Source organism: Chanodichthys erythropterus, chromosome 5 (genome assembly GCF_024489055.1).
Source record: "Chanodichthys erythropterus isolate Z2021 chromosome 5, ASM2448905v1, whole genome shotgun sequence".
NCBI lineage: Eukaryota > Metazoa > Chordata > Actinopteri > Cypriniformes > Xenocyprididae > Chanodichthys > Chanodichthys erythropterus.
Window position 1 is genome coordinate 6,830,226 of NC_090225.1, and position 19,496 is coordinate 6,849,721.

Genomic DNA, 19,496 nt, shown 5'->3' on the forward strand with positions numbered 1-19,496 from the left:
GTCACATGATCCTTCAGAAATCATTCTAATATGCTGATTTGGTGCTCAAGAAACATTTATGATTATTTTCAATGTTGAAAACAGTTGTGTACTTTTTTTTTCAGGATTCCTTGATGAATAGAAAGTTCAAAAGAACAGCATTTATCTGAAATACAAAGCTTCTGTAGCATTATACACTACCGTTAAAAGTTTGGGGTCAGTAAGAATTTGTATTTTTATTTTTTTGAAAAAAAATTAAAGAAATTAATACTTTTATTCAGCAAGGATGCATTAAATCAATCAAAAGTGGCAGTAAAGACATTTATAATGTTACAAAAGATTAGATTTCAGATAAACACTGTTCTTTTGAACTTTCTATTCATTGAATAATCCTGAAAAAAAATATTGTACACAAATATTTTATACAATTGTACACATTAAATGTTTCTTGAGCAGCAGATCAGCATATTAGAATGATTTCTGAAGGATCATGTGACACTGAAGACTGGAGTAACGATGCTGAAAATTCAGCTTTGCATCACAGGAATAAATTACTTTGTCAAATATATTTCAATAGAAAACAGTTATTTTAAATTGTAATAATATTTCACAATATTACTGTTTTTACTGTATTTTTAATTAAATAAATGTAGCCTTGGTGAGCAGACGAAACTTCTTTTAAAAACATTAAAAATCTTAGTGGTTCCAAACTTTTGGACTGTACTGGACTGGACTGTGTATATATATATATATATATATATATATATATATATATATATATATATATATATATATATATATATATATATATATATATATATATATATATATATATACACACACACATTTAAAATGCTATACTTTTTTACATTAGCAGTAATTACCTTGGCAGTGAATTAACACTGCTGCGAGTGTAATATGACAATTTCTGCTTCTGAGAAGACCGGAAATGTGACAAGGGTCAACATCTTTGTGTGTGGGCGGATAAACATGTTGATATTAATTTTCTGGATCAAAGTCTATTTGGTTACTTTCGCATGAGCTCTGCACGTTCAGAATGGAAATTCAGTAACCACAAACCAGGACGCCATTACCAGGGTAATCTAAACTCAGAATCTGCTCTAGAATCTACAAACATCAAAATGAGGCAGTGGGAGTTGATTACTTTCTGAAGGTACTGTGAATATATAATGGAGATGAGCCAATTACTTTGATATTCCAATGTTTTACTGCAAAATCACAGTTGTTTTTAAAATGTGTTGAAAGACAAACGTTGAAACATGAGATTCAGTACAAAACATCTGCAATGTTGTAATAATAGCACCCACTTTTATTATAATGGTTAAATGTTCACTGATCTTTTGACGATCGTGTTTCCCAAACATGAATAATTAGTGGATTTCCTTGAAAAAAAAAAATACTGATACAGTGTATTTTGCGAGGACCTTGATATTAATCCAGTTCAATTCTCAGAATCATCCACACTAATTCATATACTTCCAAAAACGTGCACAAACGGCACAATTAAAAGATTTCAACTACACAAATGTCTAGCTTGGCTAAACAAACTAGACTGTTCAGACCTTTACATTATTAAAAAATTCCTCACATTGATTCTCAAATTATCTCTCGCTTCTCATTTCTCACCAGCTATCCTCAGCAAAACCATTTCTTACTCTCTCTCTTTTTAATGCATAAGCTTCACATAATGTCACTCTGTGGACTCTGGGGTCATGTGCAGCATGAGGAGGTCGGCACCCCGGCTGACCACCATGTTTAAGCTGTCGCTTGTCCTCACAGCATTATAGATCTCTTCTGACGTGTTCACCTTTGCCCCGTTTATCTCAACAATAACATCCCCTGGTTTCATTCCGGCTCTGTGAAACAGAAAACGAGAAACGGCATCAACAATAGGAGGCCTCTATAAACAGACCACAGCACTGAGGTCAGACCATTGCTGCTTACCTACTGGCTGGAGATCCTATAATAACACGGTGGATAAGAACTCCATGAGAGACATCAGGAAAGGACATGTCACGCATCTTCAGCTCTTCGATGATACTGAGGAGAGGTAAAGACAACATTTAAAAGTTTAAAAAAGTCACTTGACTCAGTGATCATCTCACACATTCTTAAGAACCCGATATACTTTAAGTGAAATCAAAGAACAAACTATGTTTGAAAAAAATCAGACCAAAATGAAGTTTGTTTGGAGTTCAAAACAGCTTGCCAAAGCGAACTTGGTTGGTATAAACCATAGACTAAAAAAGATGGACGACACATCTTCACTCTCTTCCACTGTAGTAACTGAAGCTGCTAGTGTGCCAATATGGCGCTGACATCTTGAGTCTCGAGTCTGCACGTAGTGAACTTGGAGCCCGAGTCTGCACAGTAGTGAGTCGCAATATCAATGTCCCGCCCAAACTCAGAACAACTCATTATGTCGGTGTGAAATAAACAGTTATGGAAATGTAGAAATTAAAGTTAAAGCTCCAATCCCCTACAGAATATCCAGAAAAAAGTCTGTTGGCGCCTCAGTGACTACTTCATTGACTACCCGTCAATCTCAGCTGTCAATCATGATGTTACACCCCCATTTTTTTAGCATCAATTAAGTAAATAAAACCAAACTTTTTAAAGAAGGAACACATGAACTAACACCAGCGTGATAAAAACTAGGGATGGCCATTTTGGCAATTTAGATCATGGACCGGTTTCAATAACAAGTAATCGAATACTCGGGGGGTGGGGCGTGTGTGAGGGGCGGGGCATGGCTGTCATGGAGATAATAAATATCTGAATACTGTTATGAAAATGAATGTTAAAAGAAAAATATGACATGAAAACTTGACTATGAAAACATGAACATGTGATTAGAACAATGTTATGATTATGATGCAGCAATGTTATTAATAAAGAAGCATCTAAAAGGAATAGCTGCCTGAGGTGAAGAGTGACTTTATGCCAATAAACTGAATCCTGTTTTATGATATTAATCAGATAACTCAGGTACATAACATAGGCGTAACATTACAACTTATATCTGCACAAAAGGATGCAAATGCCAGTGAACTTTAAGTTACGTGCTATAGCGAGAGAGAGAGTTCCCGAATTTACTATAGATTTCTATAATGTTGGTCGGTGTTATATTCGTCCTGCCCTTCGTCCACTCTGATTGGATGGCTAGGTAAAAAGTGAGTAATGAGCGCAGCGTTTTTTCCGAAGTTGAACATTCTTCAACTCAACCGGTAAAAGATGCCGAGCGCTTCAGCATGAAACAGATGCTCAGCACCTCGTTACGCACCTGGCTTTTTTAAAAACACAGTGCTCAGATTGAAAACAATTGGAAAAATACGCTAGCCTCTGAAAAAATTAGCTGGATGGACGATGACATCACTGTTTTGTCCAGAGCTGCTGTATAAATTAAAGGGTTAGTTCACCCAAAAATGAAAATTCTGTCATTTATTACTTACCCTCATGCCGTTCTACACCCTTAAGACCTTCGTTAATCTTCAGAACACAAATTAAGATATTTTAGTTGAAATCCGATGGCTCCGTGAGTCCTCCATAGGGAGCAATGGACACTTCCTCTCTCAAGATCCATTAATGTACTAAAAACATATTTAAATCGGTTCATGTGAGTAAAGTGGTTCAATTTTAATATTATAAAGTGACGAGAATATTTTTGGAGCGCCAAAAGAAACGAAATAACAACTTATTTAGTGATGGCCGATTTCAAAACACTGCTTCAGGAAGATTCGGAGCGTTATGAATCAGCGTATCGAATCTGATGTTCGGAGCGCCAAAGTCACGTGAATTCAGCCGTTGGCAGTTTGATACACGATCTGAATCATGATTCGACACACAGATTCATTTATGCTCCGATGCTTCATGAAGCAGTGTTTTGAAATCGGCCATCACTATATAGGTCTGTATTTCGTTTTTTTTTGGCACTCCAAAAATATTCTCGTCGCTTTATAATATTAATATTGAACCACTTTACTCACATGAACTGATTTAAATATGTTTTTAGTAACTTTATGGATCTTGAGAGAGGAAATGTCATTGCTCCCTATGGAGGCCTCACTGAGCCATCGGATTTCAACTAAAATATCTTAATTTGTGTTCTGAAGATTAACGAAGGTCTTATGGGTGTGGAACGGCATAACATTATTTTCATTTTTGGGTGAACCCTTTAACTGAATTAATAACTGTTGATTTTTACAACATACTGAATCAATACTGAACTTACTTAAGATGGACAATGAGTCCATTTTCTTCTAGAGCTCCTGTACAGCCAAAATTATGTTCCCTCTACCACTGTAAAGCTGCTTTGACACCATTTGCATTATAAAAAGCGCTGTATAAATAAAGGTGACTTGACTTGTTATTGAGAGGAAAGTGCAGCACATATTTACATATTCATCTAAACGCTGCTCTCATCAGTACTGGATGTTCATTAACCCGTTTTTACCCCTGAGCAAAGAACGAAAAACAACTTCACTGTGAGTATATCGGGGCCTTTAGGGTCTGGTATCAGAGAACAGTTTGGCACCTGGGGGTCAAAGTCAACATCATCACTCCAATGTAACGGCGTTTTGATCCCGATTCTCCAAACCAGGACTCTTAAAAAAAAAAAAAAAAAAAAAACGATACACGTCAAAAACAGTCAATGAGCTCAAAACAAATGATAACAAGAACCTGTGAGGTCAAAGATCATTCTTACTCTGCTTGTCTGCAGCACGCTCAAGGAAGAGACGGACTCTGTCTGAGGGAATAGCGAAGGAAATCCCTGCAGTCACTTTCATAGTATTAATTCCGATGACATCCCCATCCTGAAGGTTACAAACATAAAACGTCAGCTCATTACACGAGGCTAACACATGACCAATCATTAGGTTCTCAGACAGATTGATCAGATTCTTCTTGTTGTTTATATTTGTTATTCTATTATTAGTCATATGAACTGTAAATTAAATTTAATGTGCAAAATTAAACACCTCAATGTCCTTGTTCCTTAAAGCCAAAAGCTACAAGCAGTATGTTATGTAAATGTCAGTGACTCACCAGGTTTATAAGGGGACCTCCCGAATTTCCAAACTGTAAAATAGAGATTAACTACTGAGTGATGCAATATATTTAATTATTAATGACACAAATATAGTGCTTATTACATGCAAATGTCATTTTCATGTGTGCTTACATCTATGGTAGCATCAGTCTGGATGTAGTCCATATTGGAGTTGGACAGGCCCAGTTCTCTACTGCCTCTCTGGACAGAGCTGATGATTCCAGATGTGATTGTGTTTTTAAGAGAAAAGGGGCTTCCCATGGCAACCACGAACTCACCCTGACGCACATCAGACGACTGACCAAGACGCAGTGTTGGGAGGGGATGCTGGGATGAGACAGAGAACACAATGAGACTATGTGATTTATATTTCGTGAGTTATGACTCTTTGGATCTAGCATTCTGCCAGCTTTAAATCAGACACAGAGATAAGGTAGTGTGGTAAGATTACATTTGTTTGGTTGAATTATAACATTTATTTGAATGAATTATCAAGAGAAGAGAGATGCATGAGTGAATTACCTGCGTCTGTGCGCGTCTGTGCAGTGTCTCTTTACTAACAGTGAATCTGTGAGTTTAATTAGGCCATCCTTAAAAATATTTTGGTTTGCAGTAACAGTAAAAAAAAAAAAAAAAAAAAAGGGTCGGTAGGTAGGTCTATTTTTTTTTTACATTGAAACTTAAAAATAAGTACAATTTTGGTGAAGGTTGATTACGTAGGTATGAATTTAAACAAATTAGCATATCGTGACGTCACTGACTGGGTCTTTCAACCTGTGCCTTCGGGGGCAGCCGTGTTTCCACTGTCGGGCCTAAAGCGGGCGTGCTAGTGCGTGCCAGGGCCATCACCAAGACTATGCGCGCTTTTACCATAGTAAACATGGTAAATACGGCGGCTTGAAGAAATCAGACAAATATACTTAGGTTATCACAATCATGTAATTATTTTATGTCAGCACGTCTTGTCTCTCAATGAGTTGAGACGAAGCGAACGCACCGGCCATAGTGTGACATCCGTTAACCAATAGTGTAAACATAGATGACGTCAGGTTTTTATTTAAAAGAAAGAACATAGCCTTCGTTTGTATGTAGGCCTAGGTTATTTATATATTTACAATACTTACTAAAATATAATTAATATTATTTTATTGCTTTTGTATTAGTTGTTTGTAGAGTAAAAAAAAAAAATTTGGTCGGTCTTAACGCAAATTTACAACCAGCAAGTCGGTCGGACTTAAAGCAAAAAAAAATTAAAAATTTGAGTCGGTCCTAAATTGACAGGGTCGGTCGGGTTACGGCAAACAAGAATATTTTTAAGGATGGCCTTACTTAAAAAACATCTATGTTACCCCCTCGTTGCTGAGTAATATAATGTAGGAATTCAGTAGCAAAGCTATTTTATTTAAAAAAGTCACAGGCCAGTGTTGCGCAGAGCGATTTTCTATCTCTGTGTGCAAATGGTGTACGTTTCAATTAATGCAGTGTATTAATACAGAAAGGTAATTAAACTGACGGGAACTACCAGTGCATTACAGTGTGAATGCACACCTTCCAGCCAATCAGAATCGAGTATTCAGACAGAGCATGGCACTATATATACACTGCCGTTAAGATTTTTAATGTTTTTAAAAACTGCTCACCAAGGCCACCATTTATTTGATTAAAAATACAAAAAACACAGTAATATTGTGGAATATTACTACAATTTTAAACAACTGTTTTCTATTTGAATATATTTTAAAATGTAATTTATTCCTGTGATGTCAAAGCAGTATTTTTAGCATCTTTACTCCAGTGTTCAGTGTCACATGATCCTTCAGAAATCATTCTAATTAAGATTTTATTTATTTATTTATTTTTAAAGAAATTAATAATCTTATTCAGCAAGGATGCATTAAATAGATCAAAAGTGACAGTAAAAAATACATTTATAATGTTACAAAAGATTTTATTTCAAGTAAATGCTGTTCTTTTGAACTTTCTATTTATCAATAATAATAATAATAATAATAATAATAATAATAATAAATGTTCCTTGAGTAGCAAATCTGCATATTTGAATGATTTCTGAAGGATCATGTGACACTGAAGACTGGAGTAATGATATATAATGACATATTCAATGGTATATATACCGTTGAAAATGTTTTGAAAGAAATCTAGGCTTCCAAGACGACATTATTATTACAATTTAATTCTATTTTCATATATTTCTAAATGTAATTTATTCTTTTGATGAACTGAATGCTACCTTAGCATTGATTTTGATGGTGGCGATGTCTGCAGCCTGGTCTACATCCTGGACAGTGGCATTATAAGTCTCTCCATTGGTCAGTTTGACACGGACTCCACGCTTGTTGGCAACCACATGAGCATTGGTCACTATCAGGCCATCACTGCTTATGATAAAGCCGGAGCCATTCGAGATGGGCACCTCACGGCCAGAAAAAGGGTGTCTAAAAAAAACAAAAAAAAAAACAAAACAGTATATAATACATGACACAATCAGTTCACACATGTTAAAGGATTAGTTCACTTTCAAATTAAAATTTCCTGATAATTTAAGTTACTCACTCCCATGTTATCCAAGATGTTCATGTCTTTCTTTCCTCAGTCGAAAAGAAATTAAAGTTTTTGATGAAAACATTCCAGGATTTTTCTCCATATAGTGGACTTCAATCGACCCCAAACGGTTGAAGGTCAAAATTACAGTTTCAGTGCAGCTTCAAAGTGTTCTACACAATCCCAGACGAGAAATAAGGGTTTTATCTAGAGAAACCATCGCTCATTTTCTAAAAAAAAATAAATAAAAAATAAATAAAAATATATACGTTTTAACCATAAATGCTCATCTTGAACTAGCTCTCTTCTTCTTCTCTATTAGAATTCCGGTAGTGTAGACACTGCTAAGTGTATTACTGCCCTCCACAGGTCAAAGTTTGAACTAATTGTTATATACTTGCACTAGCATATTGTATATGACAATTTAGTTCAAACGTTGACCTGTGGAGGGCAGTAATACACTTAGCAGTGTCTACACTACCGGAATTCTAATAGAGAAGAAGAAGAGAGCTAGTTCAAGATGAGCATTTATGGTTAAAGCATTATTTTTTTTTTTAGAAAATGAGCGATGGTTTCTCTAGATAAGACCCTTATTTCTCGTCTGGGATCGCTGTAAACTGTAATTTTGACTTTCAACGGTTTGGGCTCCATTGAAGTCCACTATATGGAGAAAAATCCTGGAATGTTTTCATCAAAAACCTGTATTTCTTTTCGACTGAAGAAAGAAAGACATGAAAATCTTGGATGACATGGGGGTGAGTAAATTATCAGGAAATTTTAATTTGAAAGTGAACTAATCCTTTAAATGATTCAAAAGTTCCCTGTTGAGAAAAACAACTCAAACCAGCCTAAACTGGTTTGCTCGACTCCAAGTCAGGCTGTCTCGAGTCAGTGGTCTGTTGGCTAGTTTAAGAAAGACTTGGGTAATTTACTTCATCAGCTTGACCAGTATAAGAGACCATATTTAAGCCAGCTAAGACCCTTTTAGGCTAGTTTAAGGTGTGTTCAGCGGAACTAGTACACCGTTTTATTGTATTTTTGACAGACTCACCGCCCAACGATCTCGATGTAGACTACAGCAGGAGTGGACTTCTCAACCACATCCGCGATGAAATTGTACTTGTATCGCGGACTGTCCGGTTTAAATGGAGAGGCACACTGGACAGTAGGTAGTATGCTGTCAATCAGCAAATTCCTTACCGCGACTGTCCTCTGTAGGGCATCTTTATTGTTCTCGTCTCTTAATGAATATAGTAAGGCTGCTGCTCCTCCGAGTCCAAAAGCGACTGCCAGGGAAGCGGTGCGACTGCTGCCTCCTGAACCCCGGTGTGAAACTACAGTTTGTACTTCTACATGTTCCTGCTTACCTGAAGAGGTGTTAGAAAAGTGTCCTAAAGGCCTTGCTGTCATAACATTTGGTTGCCGACGGAGACATCTCGTGATTGTCCTTATGAGACATCGATTGACATATGATGTTGCCATGTTGCATCAGATGTATCGTGGTAGAAAAACTCAATCCAGATGGAAGCAGGACTTTGACATCGCTGTGTCTAACACATTATATTAGCAAAAGTTTCTTTGAAAATAATTTTTCTTCATTCTATTCTATAATATTCTTCGCATAAGCTTGTAGATGTGTGCCTGTCAAATCCTCTGCTCTGACTGTGGAGTCTGTGACTTTACCGGAAGTAGTAGTTGCCCAACGCATCTGCGCATGTCTGGACATGTCTGATGAGAGAGGGGTTTAATTCGGAACCGCATACTAGCATACTACTCTTACTAGTATGATAGTATGTAGTTGAGAATACGGCATCGGAAGCTCTACTCAGTTAGAAAATCGATTATCTTTGATTAATTTGGTGATGCACCAAATTGTTTCCAATTCATCATCTACCAGTTAGGGTAAGATGGGGCAAGAATGTGTTTTTTTAAAATACTATTAAAGTGGCTATTATTTAAAAATGTTGTATATAGGGCACAGCTAGTGATGGGAGAAACGAAGCTTTTCAAAACCATAAATCAAGCTTTGCAAAATGATTCACTGTTTTGAAGCACTTGAAAAGCCACAGATCAGTGTAATGCAGCGAAAACTCAGTCCCGAATACAACTCTTCCTTTTATTATACAAATGTGTCATTAAAGGATTAGTTCACTTTCAAATAAAATGTTCCTGATAATTTACTCACCCCCTTGTCATCCAAGATGTTCATGTCTGTCTTCAGTCGAAAAGAAATGAAGGTTTTTGATGAAAACATTCCAGGATTATACTCCTTATAGTGGACTTCAATGGCCTCCAAACGGTTGAAGATCAAAATTACAGTTTCAGTGCAGCTTCAAAGGTCTTTAAACGATACCCTTATAGGAATAAGGGTCTAATCTAGCAAAACGATCAGTCATTTAAAAAAAAAATGTATAGAAATGCATATGCTTTATATAAACAAATGATCGCCTTCCAGAATGATCGCATTCCTATTCTTCAGAAAGCTTACGCTGTATGTCCTACACCTTCCCTATTCTACTTACGGAACAAACGCAGTGCCAGTTCCATTTTTCCATAAATTATATGGGAAAATTTTATTTTAAAGTGAACTAATCCTTTAAATCAAATTTGGTAAAAAATCATATATAGAAACTGGTTCTTGAACCATTCAAATTTCGAATCATTTAGTGTAACGAAGCCTTGTTTTGAATCACTGGTTCAAAACAAATGATTTGCAAAGGTTTCGAAGCTTTCAAAAGCACCCATCACTAGGGCACAGGGATGATCACTTTACAAACTGAGGGATGAGACAAAATTAGCTTCTGTGGTAAGTTCCTTTTTCTACATTTAAAGGAATTATGATTAATTTACTGCACACCATACCCCTTACTGGAACTTTATTCAGTAGCCCCACACTGCAGAACACACGAGATCCAGGGGGTGGAAACGGGTAGGTTTAAGGATATGTAAAGTGGGAGGAGTTGGATCCAGATCCAGGGGGCGGAGATGGGTAAGTTTAGATCCAGGGGGTGGAGACGGGTAGGTTTAGGGATATGTAAAGTGGGAGGAGTTGGATCTGGATCCAACCTCACCCCCTGGATCTCAGGTTCTGCAGTGAGGACCATCTCACCTTATGTGGGCATTTTTAGATGCCAACTACGACAACATTGGTTGGAGCATTTACTGTATGAACTGTTTTAACTAATGAACACCATCTTAACAAATCAGTTCCAAGAGACTTAAGTTGAGACATTTTGAAAATGAGTTCCTCACACAGTACACACACAGAAAGATATCACTCACTACATCCACTGACTCTCTCATAAAGTGTCAGAAGACAAAGAACTCATGTGAATCAATTTTGAGAAAACACTTTATCCAAACAAACAGCTTAAACCATGACACTGACAGTATATATTTTATTTACATAGGTATTTTTGCTCTACGAATTGTGTTATCACTGAAACGCAGTCCGTTTGACAATACGTCCTTCTTTATCGATGGCAAAATTGTAGTTTTTCGGGTTGTCAAGAGCCTCTTCAATCCGCTGATCTAGGTTATCCAGTGTGATGAAGTCCTTTGCTTCTTCCTGAAACAGAGGAATGCAAAGAGTTAATTCATAAAACCATAACCCCCTCCCACCTTGTTCTGCTGCATCCTATCATTGCAAAATACTTAAAGATTCACCTGTAGTTGAAGAATTTGTCTTTCTTTCTCTTTAATGTAGTTCTCCAACTCTTGCTGGCGTAAAAGGATTGCTTCTCTCCGTTTCATTTCCGCTTCCTCAGCCTCCTTCTGCACACGCTGCTCTCTGGAAGAGCAGATGATACACATACGTTTCAATCAGCAACAAAATGCAGTCTATTCTACTGCATCCTGCAGTACTACAAATGAAGCGGTAAAGACCCATTCACACCAAGAACGAGAATGGTAACAATAAAGTTCTAAAAGTCATTCTAAATATTAAAGAATAGCAGTTGATGAATAATAAATACACTGACAGCCAATTAGAATCCATCCTGCCTTAAAGAGTTCACACATTTAAAATGGCAGATGACAAAACTGCGGTGTGCACTTATAATAAACAGAACGATATCATCAGCTGGTGTGGACGCTAATATAGTTATCGTTCTTGGTGTGAACGGACCTTAAAGAGATAGCTCACCCTAAAATGAAAATTGAGTCATAAATAACTTAAATAACTTAAATAACTAACTAATTTATGGACCACAAAAGTAATGTTACTGCTTGTAATGTATTATTTAACGAAATTCACTCCATCTTGCAGAGAAAATGCACACAAGTTAGGAAAAAAGAAAATGAGATTAACAAAATCAAGACATGAAATACAATGCCAAGAAATCCCCAAAAAGTATCTGTGTACTTATATATATATATATATATATATATATATATTATATATTATATATTATATATTATATATATATATATATATATATATATATATATATATATATATATATATAAATATATATATAAGTACACTTATAAAGTACATGTATATACTGTATATATTCACCTCAGAAAAGAAGGTACATGGGTTGTATTTCTTGTCACATGATAATTTTATTAATCTAATCAGATTGAACTGCAGAGCGTCATGCAGCTGTGCAGAATAGGCCAAGGTCAAGAATTTCGTTAAATAATTTATTAAGTTTCTGTGTTTTTCACCAAACCCCATTGTATACCCCCAGAACACTTGGAATATGTGATACTTTTGCGTAGCCTGATGCTGGTTGCTATTTACTGTCATTATATGGACAAGCTCAAGTCTGACTTTTTTTTTTCTTCTCTCCTTTTGTGGTCCACAAAAGAAAGAAGGGCATACAGTGTATCCCAGCCAGAACTCATCCTGTTTTCCCCCCAGTTATAAAGTATTTTAATTATGAAACTGTGTATTTTTTATATTATTTTAGGGATAGATTTGTAGCTATAATTATTAGCATACAACAGGTCTGTATTTGATTGTGTGATTTATTTTATGTTCCATTAATAGCAGCTAAAATATAAAGCAATAAGTTAACCTTACAAACATTTCTTACATAAAACATGTACACAGCATAACTTTAAAGGTGTACTATGTAATATTTTCTGTCCACTAGAGGTCGCTAGAGGCCTATTCAAAACAAAGGTGTAGTTTGATGACGCCAAGTTTGAGCACAGAATCTTGGGACATGTGGTCTCCATCTCAACGGATGGTGCAAAAGAATAAGGGTAGGACTCAGAAAGAAATCATGTTCATGGATGTGATTATTAACGTTACTGTAGTATGAAGCAGAGCAGGACCGAGTGTTGTGGAGCTGAACGAGGAGCTGGAGCCATTGCACCACACACGCCGCAAGCAGCAGGACTTTTATTATGCCACATTCGCCGGTGCTGCTTCTGCTTTTCCGGTCATGAGTATGAGGTAACACAGCTCTGTTTATCATATTAGATACATTTGAGTGTGTTGAAAATTATGTTATAACGTTACTCTGTGCGTTCGCTCAGCGGCTGCTGTGAGACACTTGTTGCACACTGCAGTAAGATAGATTGATTTTAGAATATCATATTAAATAATGGATGGCTTGTGTTGATAAATGGCATGAAATTAATTTTCAAAACGTATTGTATGATGGATAAAATTCTGTATTACTGTTACTAAAAATAAAGCTGCATCTGATTATGCTGTTAGCTACTTCACAAAATATTGTTTTTCTCTGAGGCATGGTAAAGCATGGTACTTGCAAAAAAATCAAGAAAATTAGATTTTAACAATAAGACTAAATGTGTTGAGCTATATAACAACTTTTATTTTTCTGTCTATAAACGTAACCAAACAGTTGTTCCCTTGTCTATTTAAACATGTATATCAAAGTGTCTTTGGCGTTTCCATGGTTTCTACAAAATAAAACCGGAAACCGAGGGTAATGCGGGTATGACGCAATTGACAGGCGACTCCTCACACGTCCCGGAGCCTTGGTAAAAATTGCAATTTTCTCACGATTTACAAATAGTTGCAAACATTTGGGATGTTGTAAGTACTCAAGTGAAAAAAATATATAACACTGGCCGAGTGTTTTTGGATATTTCACTGCAAAAATCTTACATATTGCACCTTTAATAGCAGCTATAATATAAAGCAATACAAGTTCGCCATACAAACATTTCTTGCATAAAACATGTACACAGCTTAACTGAGCCGTGGTTTGTAGTACTGTGGGACACAGACAGACCCTTTTCACAAAATGATCCTCGCGTACATATCTGATATCTCACAGTAATCACATCTACTCACCGTATTTTACGTAATCTGAGGTTTTCAGCATCATTCCAGGCCATTAGTGACCGATGCTCTTCAGCCTCTCTTTTAGCTCTCTCCTCTGCGGCGGAACCAACCTCATCTTCATATTTCTTCCTCAACACCTGCTCCTTGAACTCAAGTCTACATGCATAAAATGTTCATGTATGATTGTCAATCTCAAATGGCAAAACATACCACTGTAATAATAAAGAGACATAGGGGTAGAGTGACCTTGGTAATCACAGATCTGCATTCACTGCACATCATAATCAGTGAGGAAATGATTTAATGTCATGCAGTCTTACCGCAGGGCTCTTAGGATCAAATTGTACTCAGTAAAACGCTCCTTTAGTACAACCATTTCCACTGGATCCACGGGAGGGGGAGTCTTGATCCGGCCCAATTTTGACTTCGCTTTGGGGTCTGTGCGAGATTTTCTTCCCCTGACAGTTTCGACCAAAACAGTAGAGCGAGGAGCGAGAAGACGGACTACAGGATCATGACACCTCGATAAAGCCCGCAACATGTTGAAGATTATCTATAGTTATGATTAACGGTAAGCGTCTGTACAGTTAAAAACTGAAGGAAGTAATGAATAAAGCACAAGTAACAGATTCCAGCATGGCTAAATAACATTGAGCATCTTCACTGAGGCCGCCATGTTCTTGAACTTTAACCACGGAAGATGTTTCTTTACTCGATGTACAATCACTGGCTGAACTAAACGCAAAGCGCTCTCTACTGCCTCACGCTGGAAATAAAAAGAACTGTCTGTGGACGCGTTCAGTACAGGGATGGAGATCGTGAGGTAGTTAACAATTCTGGTTCATCTTAATGAATGATTTATGTTCCTTAACTGTTCCATTAAATGTTTTAGCCTACTTCTGAGGAAGACATATCAGGGGGGAAAACTATCTAAAAGCATTTGGAGGCGGTATAAATTAGGTAACAAGGTAATCAGGTGGTCTAACTGTTGGATAAAAATACTAAACAAACAAGCGTTTTGTAACATGTTTCATGACAAAAACGCATTATCTTTACACATTGTCTTATGAACAGCCACTAACTGCGAGAGTGATTTATATGGAAGGCATTTCCTCCACATAAGGGGAAAAATATGATAGGCTGCTATACATAAAAATGATATAGTCGTAATTGAGCAGTGTTGGGGTAACGCTTTACAAGTAACGCGAGTTACGTAATCAGATTACTTTTCAAGTAACTAGTAAAGTAACGCGTTACTTTTTCGAATAATGTTTGTTTTCCAATTTATTGACTGACAGGTCTGTTAAAGGATTAGTTAACTTTCAAATTAAAATTTCCTGATTACTCACCCCCATGTCATCCAAGTTCATGTCTTTCTTTCTTCAGTCGAAAAGAAATTAAGGTTTTTGATGAAAACATTCCAGGATTATTCTCCTTATGCAACAGTTGAAGGTCAAAATTACAGTTTCAGTGCAGCTTCAAAGGGCTTTAAACAATACCAGACGAGGAATAAGGGTCTTATCTAGCGAAGCAATCGGTTATTTTCTACAAAAATACAAATGTATATGCTTTAAACGATCGCCTTGCACGTGCTTCTGCTTTCCGTAATCTTCAAAAAGCTCATGCTGTATGTCCTACGCCTTCCCTATTCAATTTACGGGGAAAAAAATGGAACTGGCACCGCGTTCGTTCCGTAAATTGAATAGATAAGACCCTTATTCCTCGTCTGGTATCGTTTAAAGCCCTTTGAAGCTGCACTGAAACTGTAATTCTGACCTTCAACCGTTTGCATAAGGAGAATAATCCTGGAATGTTTTCATCAAAAACCTTAATTTCTTTTCGACCGAAGAAAGAAAGACATGAACATCTTAGATGTTATTATAGACTAGTTTTAGACTAAATGTGAGCATATTTACATCTTAATCGTAGGTTTTAACGAGCAAGTTTCAGACTGGCTCTCAAGGCATGTCTTGCAAAGGCTCACACACTCAAACACACAGCAGAAGAGGTACTGTTGCTTTATTCAGCATGTATTCAGGTACAAACATACAGCACCATTCAGTTCAGAGACTGTCAAGATGAACAGACTCGGTTTCTTGTTCATTTCCAAATTACTGATAACTGACTTACATTATAACTTAGATGACACAACAAAAGCAAATGAGAGCATAGCTGTATTTTAACCACGAGTCTAAAAACTCCAGTTCTAGAGCTCTTATTATTTCTACTCTTGATTTTTCAGTCATGCTTTTATCATGTCAAACACTGTAACTGCTAAAGCAAAATAATCAAATAAACTCAACAAAACAAACATATGAGAAGCAGAACACAGACAGATAGTAAACTAAATGTTAGGCTACTACAACGTTCAGTAAAAATAATACATTCTAACATAACTAAAACATAACTCTTGCACTAACTACATATAATCTAAAGAGCCAGGGATGGTGGACAGTGTCCTGTTGGCTGATTCTTGTTCTAATGTCAAATTAACAAATTGGCTTTAGTCTATTCCTAGCATCCAAAGCAAGCTGAGATTGAACAACGATTCACCTCAACAAACAATTGGTTAAAAGTTTGCATATTGGGGATCATTGGCTAATCAGATGCTCAATGGGTGCTGGGAATCAAACATAAAGACATTACAATGGATTTACTTGCAGAACAGTATAGTGTTCTTCTATGGTCCTCCATGAGAATCTGCCAACATGACACCGAGCTCTGGCTGAGTGAGTGCTGCCCCTAGCGATGTCTCCAAGGTGGTAATTTTTCCATTTCGAGTGTAAAGAAGAAGGGGGACCTCCTTATGTGTACCTCTTGTGTGACACAAGGGCTCGTCTGACTTTAAAGCAATGATATGCTGAGGCTTTGTTTCATGGTTGGATGGTGGAATTTGGGTAACTAAAGAACTAGGAACGGAGATAAATACAATGGTTATGGATGTGAATTTGGCAAAGAGGGTCTTAAATGCTGGGTCCAGGGGCTGTGTTTCTCAAAAGCATTGTGAGCTAAGTTTATTGTAGAGACCATTGGTGGCAATGGTTCTATGATATAGTTAGGTTTATGATACTTTTGGGAAACGCAACCCCGGTTAGTCAAGTTTTTTTGGGAAAAAAGTATGTTTATTTGCCTATCAATGTTTGAATCTGGGGGATGATATTGTAGGTTTGTATTTTAGGATCTTAAGGTGGGTCTCTCCTTCAGTGGTATTCAAAATATGAATATGATGAATGTGTGTTATTGGGATTTTGTGTTTTAGGGGTTTAGGCAAGGGCTGGGAAGGTGGAATATGTAAATCGAAATTCTTCTCCCTCCAGGAGTTTCCTGTTAAGACAAAAATGAAGGTCAATTCAAAACAAACCACATCACATTTATACCAATTTGTGATCTTACCATCCAAGCTAGGTCTTACATATTTGTGATTCTTTTAAATGTGAAGTGTTATATTTCAAGGATATTACCTGTAAGCTGCAATCTCAACATCCAAAGCCATCTTCACGTTAAGCAGATCTTGATACTCCCGCAAATAGCGTGACATTTCCTCTTTCGCATCAGCAATGTCCCTCTCTAGGTCACTTATCCTCCCCTAGAAGTTATTCAGAGAAAATTTCAAAGCATAAATTCATGCCTAAGTGATTAACTGACAGAAACATTCCTATACTGTATTTGTGCCAGAGTAGTAACTTCATAGACCTTACAGATTTTGCTCAGCAATACCTTTTCCTCTCAGCCTCATTTGTTCTACTCAGTTTGTCAGTCATGACTCAGCACTGATGGAATGAGTCAGCATCAGTAACATTACTGCAACTTTTGTATCACTTGGGCATTATAATGACAAAAGCACAGCAGAAATAGTATTCCATCAATGTTGAGACTGTAGAACAGTAAAGGTCAGCACAATGACAGTCTGTGTCAAGTCTTTGTTTCATCATTTGTTGCCTCGTGAGGAAGCACAAAGACTTTAGACAAAGAAAATTGTACTTTTATGGGACAACAGTTTATTACTGGGGCAGAACCCTTAAAGGGACAACTTTAAACCTTTGTATCCTTCAAAGTATCACAGTAGTAGCTTAAAGCTATAGTTCACCCAAAAATGAAAATTCTGTCATCATTTACTCCCCCTCAAGTTGTTCCAAACCTGTATACATTTCTTTGTTCTGCTGAACACAAAGAAAGATATTTGGAAGAATGTTTGTAATCAAGCAAATCTCTTTTTGTCCTACTATGGTAGTCTAAGGGGGGGCGAGATCTGCTTGGTTACAAACATTCTTCCAAATATCTTCCTTTGTGTTCAGCAGAACAAAGAAATTTATTCAAGTTTTGAACAACTTGAGAGGAAGTAAATGACAGAATTTTCATTTTTGGGTGAACTATCCCTTTCAGGGTACATATTACAACTAATATGCATCTTTAATAGGTAGATATAGTCTCTTTAAAAATACGGCCTTAGTGACAAGCTGTTGTGCCCCTGAAGGTACATTTTTAGCACATTTTAGTATTATGCCCCTAACTACAAATATAATACAAGTGTCTCTACAGAGACATTTAATTGGTTTTATTGCACATGTGGTGCAATTATTATTGATTACTGCCAGTGAATTATACCTGGTACTTGGTGACCTCAGTGTTCTGCGTCTCCTCAAGTTCCCCTAGTTGTGCATTCAGCGAATCGATGACGTTCCTCAGTGATTCGACCTCAGCTGAACGGGACTGCAGCAGCCGTCGGTACTCAGAGGTCTCCTCACGTACCAAGCGCACAGCCTCCTCCTGCTTATCTGTCAGCTCCACTACGCTCGCCACCTTCCCCTGGAACCAAGCCTCGGCGGTTTGCATGTTGCGTCCAGCCAGGCTCTCATACTGCGCTCGGATCTCTCTCAGAGCGGCCGACAGGTCCGGTCTGCTTGTGTCCAGCTCCACGCTGAGGCTGGCAACCTGTAGCTGGACCCTCAGCCCCTCCTGCTCCTCCGCAAACACTTGCTTCAGGAAGGTCATCTCCTGTGCCAGGGAGTCAACGCTGGCCTCCGCATCACAGCTGCACAGAGCGATTTGGCCTGCCTCCTCTCGCAACCGCTGCAGGTCCGCCTCTGCCCGGCTACGCCGCCGTGCCTCTTCCTCCCAGCGCTCGTGCAGCTGTGCGTGCGCCTCCCGCAATGTCTCCCTCTGCGCCTCCATGCGAGCTTTAGTCTGGGCCTCTTGGTGCAGCTGCTCCCTGAGGCCCCGTACTTCCTGCAGGTAGAGCTGCTGCAAGCGGGACGGCTGACTCTGTCTGCGCCGTAGGGCCTCCAGCTGCAGGAGCAGAGCCCGGTTTTGCTGCTCGAGGTGTCGCACCTTCTCAATGTAGGATGCAAAGCGGTTGTTTAGACCCACCAGCTGCTCTCGTTCTTGGGCCCGTAGCTCCAACAGCTCCGCGTTCACTACATTCGCCTGAATCAGGTCGATATGCTCCAAGCGCTGCAGAGGCTCCAAACGCATCGGCCTCCTGGAGGAAGATAAGGGCCCCCGGGAGAGCCGATAGGTGGTGGTACTGGAGTGGGAATCTTCCCTTCTCCGTGAGAGGGAGGAGATGAATGGGTCAAAGCTCATGATGCAGGATTTTTTGTTGTTTTTTGTTTGGTT

At 37.9% G+C, this 19,496-nt stretch overlaps 3 protein-coding genes across 4 annotated transcripts; all 3 read right to left on the bottom strand.

Annotated features, from left to right (window-relative positions):
* Window positions 1–1,171: 1,171 nt before the first annotated feature.
* Window positions 1,172–9,503, bottom strand: LOC137020367 (serine protease HTRA2, mitochondrial-like). Of its 2 annotated transcripts, none has more exons than XM_067385801.1 (8): window positions 8,664–9,481; window positions 7,302–7,506; window positions 5,183–5,377; window positions 5,047–5,079; window positions 4,706–4,814; window positions 4,535–4,604; window positions 1,945–2,040; window positions 1,172–1,856 (listed from the first exon to the last, which is right to left on the bottom strand). In XM_067385801.1, exons 1-8 carry the CDS (start codon window positions 9,092–9,094, stop codon window positions 1,691–1,693), a joined length of 1,305 nt encoding a protein of 434 aa, XP_067241902.1. In that variant the 5' UTR covers window positions 9,095–9,481; the 3' UTR covers window positions 1,172–1,690. The 2 variants fall into 2 exon arrangements, 1 of the variants encoding a protein (XP_067241902.1); XR_010895189.1 differs by having other exon boundaries at window positions 1,820–1,856; window positions 4,484–4,604; window positions 8,664–9,503.
* A 1,214-nt stretch (window positions 9,504–10,717) lies between these two features.
* On the bottom strand, window positions 10,718–14,591 carry mrps26 (mitochondrial ribosomal protein S26). Its single transcript, XM_067385804.1, has 4 exons — window positions 14,201–14,591; window positions 13,890–14,036; window positions 11,279–11,402; window positions 10,718–11,180 (listed from the first exon to the last, which is right to left on the bottom strand). Exons 1-4 carry the CDS (start codon window positions 14,419–14,421, stop codon window positions 11,049–11,051), a joined length of 624 nt encoding a protein of 207 aa, XP_067241905.1. The 5' UTR covers window positions 14,422–14,591; the 3' UTR covers window positions 10,718–11,048.
* Window positions 14,592–17,143: 2,552 nt separating this feature from the next.
* Window positions 17,144–19,478, bottom strand: neff2 (neuronal intermediate filament family member 2). Its single transcript, XM_067385117.1, has 3 exons — window positions 18,486–19,478; window positions 17,342–17,466; window positions 17,144–17,204 (listed from the first exon to the last, which is right to left on the bottom strand). Exons 1-3 carry the CDS (start codon window positions 19,461–19,463, stop codon window positions 17,144–17,146), a joined length of 1,164 nt encoding a protein of 387 aa, XP_067241218.1. The 5' UTR covers window positions 19,464–19,478.
* Window positions 19,479–19,496: the final 18 nt, after the last annotated feature.

Coding starts and splice junctions, on each gene's coding strand:
- LOC137020367 (XM_067385801.1), bottom strand. CDS start 9,094: ATGGCAACATCATATGTCAATCGATGTCTCATAAGGACAATCACGAGA. Junction 7,507..8,663: donor TACATCGAGATCGTTGGGCG/GTGAGTCTGTCA, acceptor TGTTTTTTTTAG/ACACCCTTTTTCTGGCCGTG. Junction 5,378..7,301: donor CCATCAAAATCAATGCTAAG/GTAGCATTCAGT, acceptor GTCTCATCCCAG/CATCCCCTCCCAACACTGCG.
- mrps26 (XM_067385804.1), bottom strand. CDS start 14,421: ATGTTGCGGGCTTTATCGAGGTGTCATGATCCTGTAGTCCGTCTTCTC. Junction 11,403..13,889: donor CTCAGATTACGTAAAATACG/GTGAGTAGATGT, acceptor CTGCTCTTCCAG/AGAGCAGCGTGTGCAGAAGG. Junction 11,181..11,278: donor GACAAATTCTTCAACTACAG/GTGAATCTTTAA, acceptor CCTCTGTTTCAG/GAAGAAGCAAAGGACTTCAT.
- neff2 (XM_067385117.1), bottom strand. CDS start 19,463: ATGAGCTTTGACCCATTCATCTCCTCCCTCTCACGGAGAAGGGAAGAT. Junction 17,467..18,485: donor CTGAGGTCACCAAGTACCAG/GTATAATTCACT, acceptor AATAACTTCTAG/GGGAGGATAAGTGACCTAGA. Junction 17,205..17,341: donor GTTGAGATTGCAGCTTACAG/GTAATATCCTTG, acceptor TTGTCTTAACAG/GAAACTCCTGGAGGGAGAAG.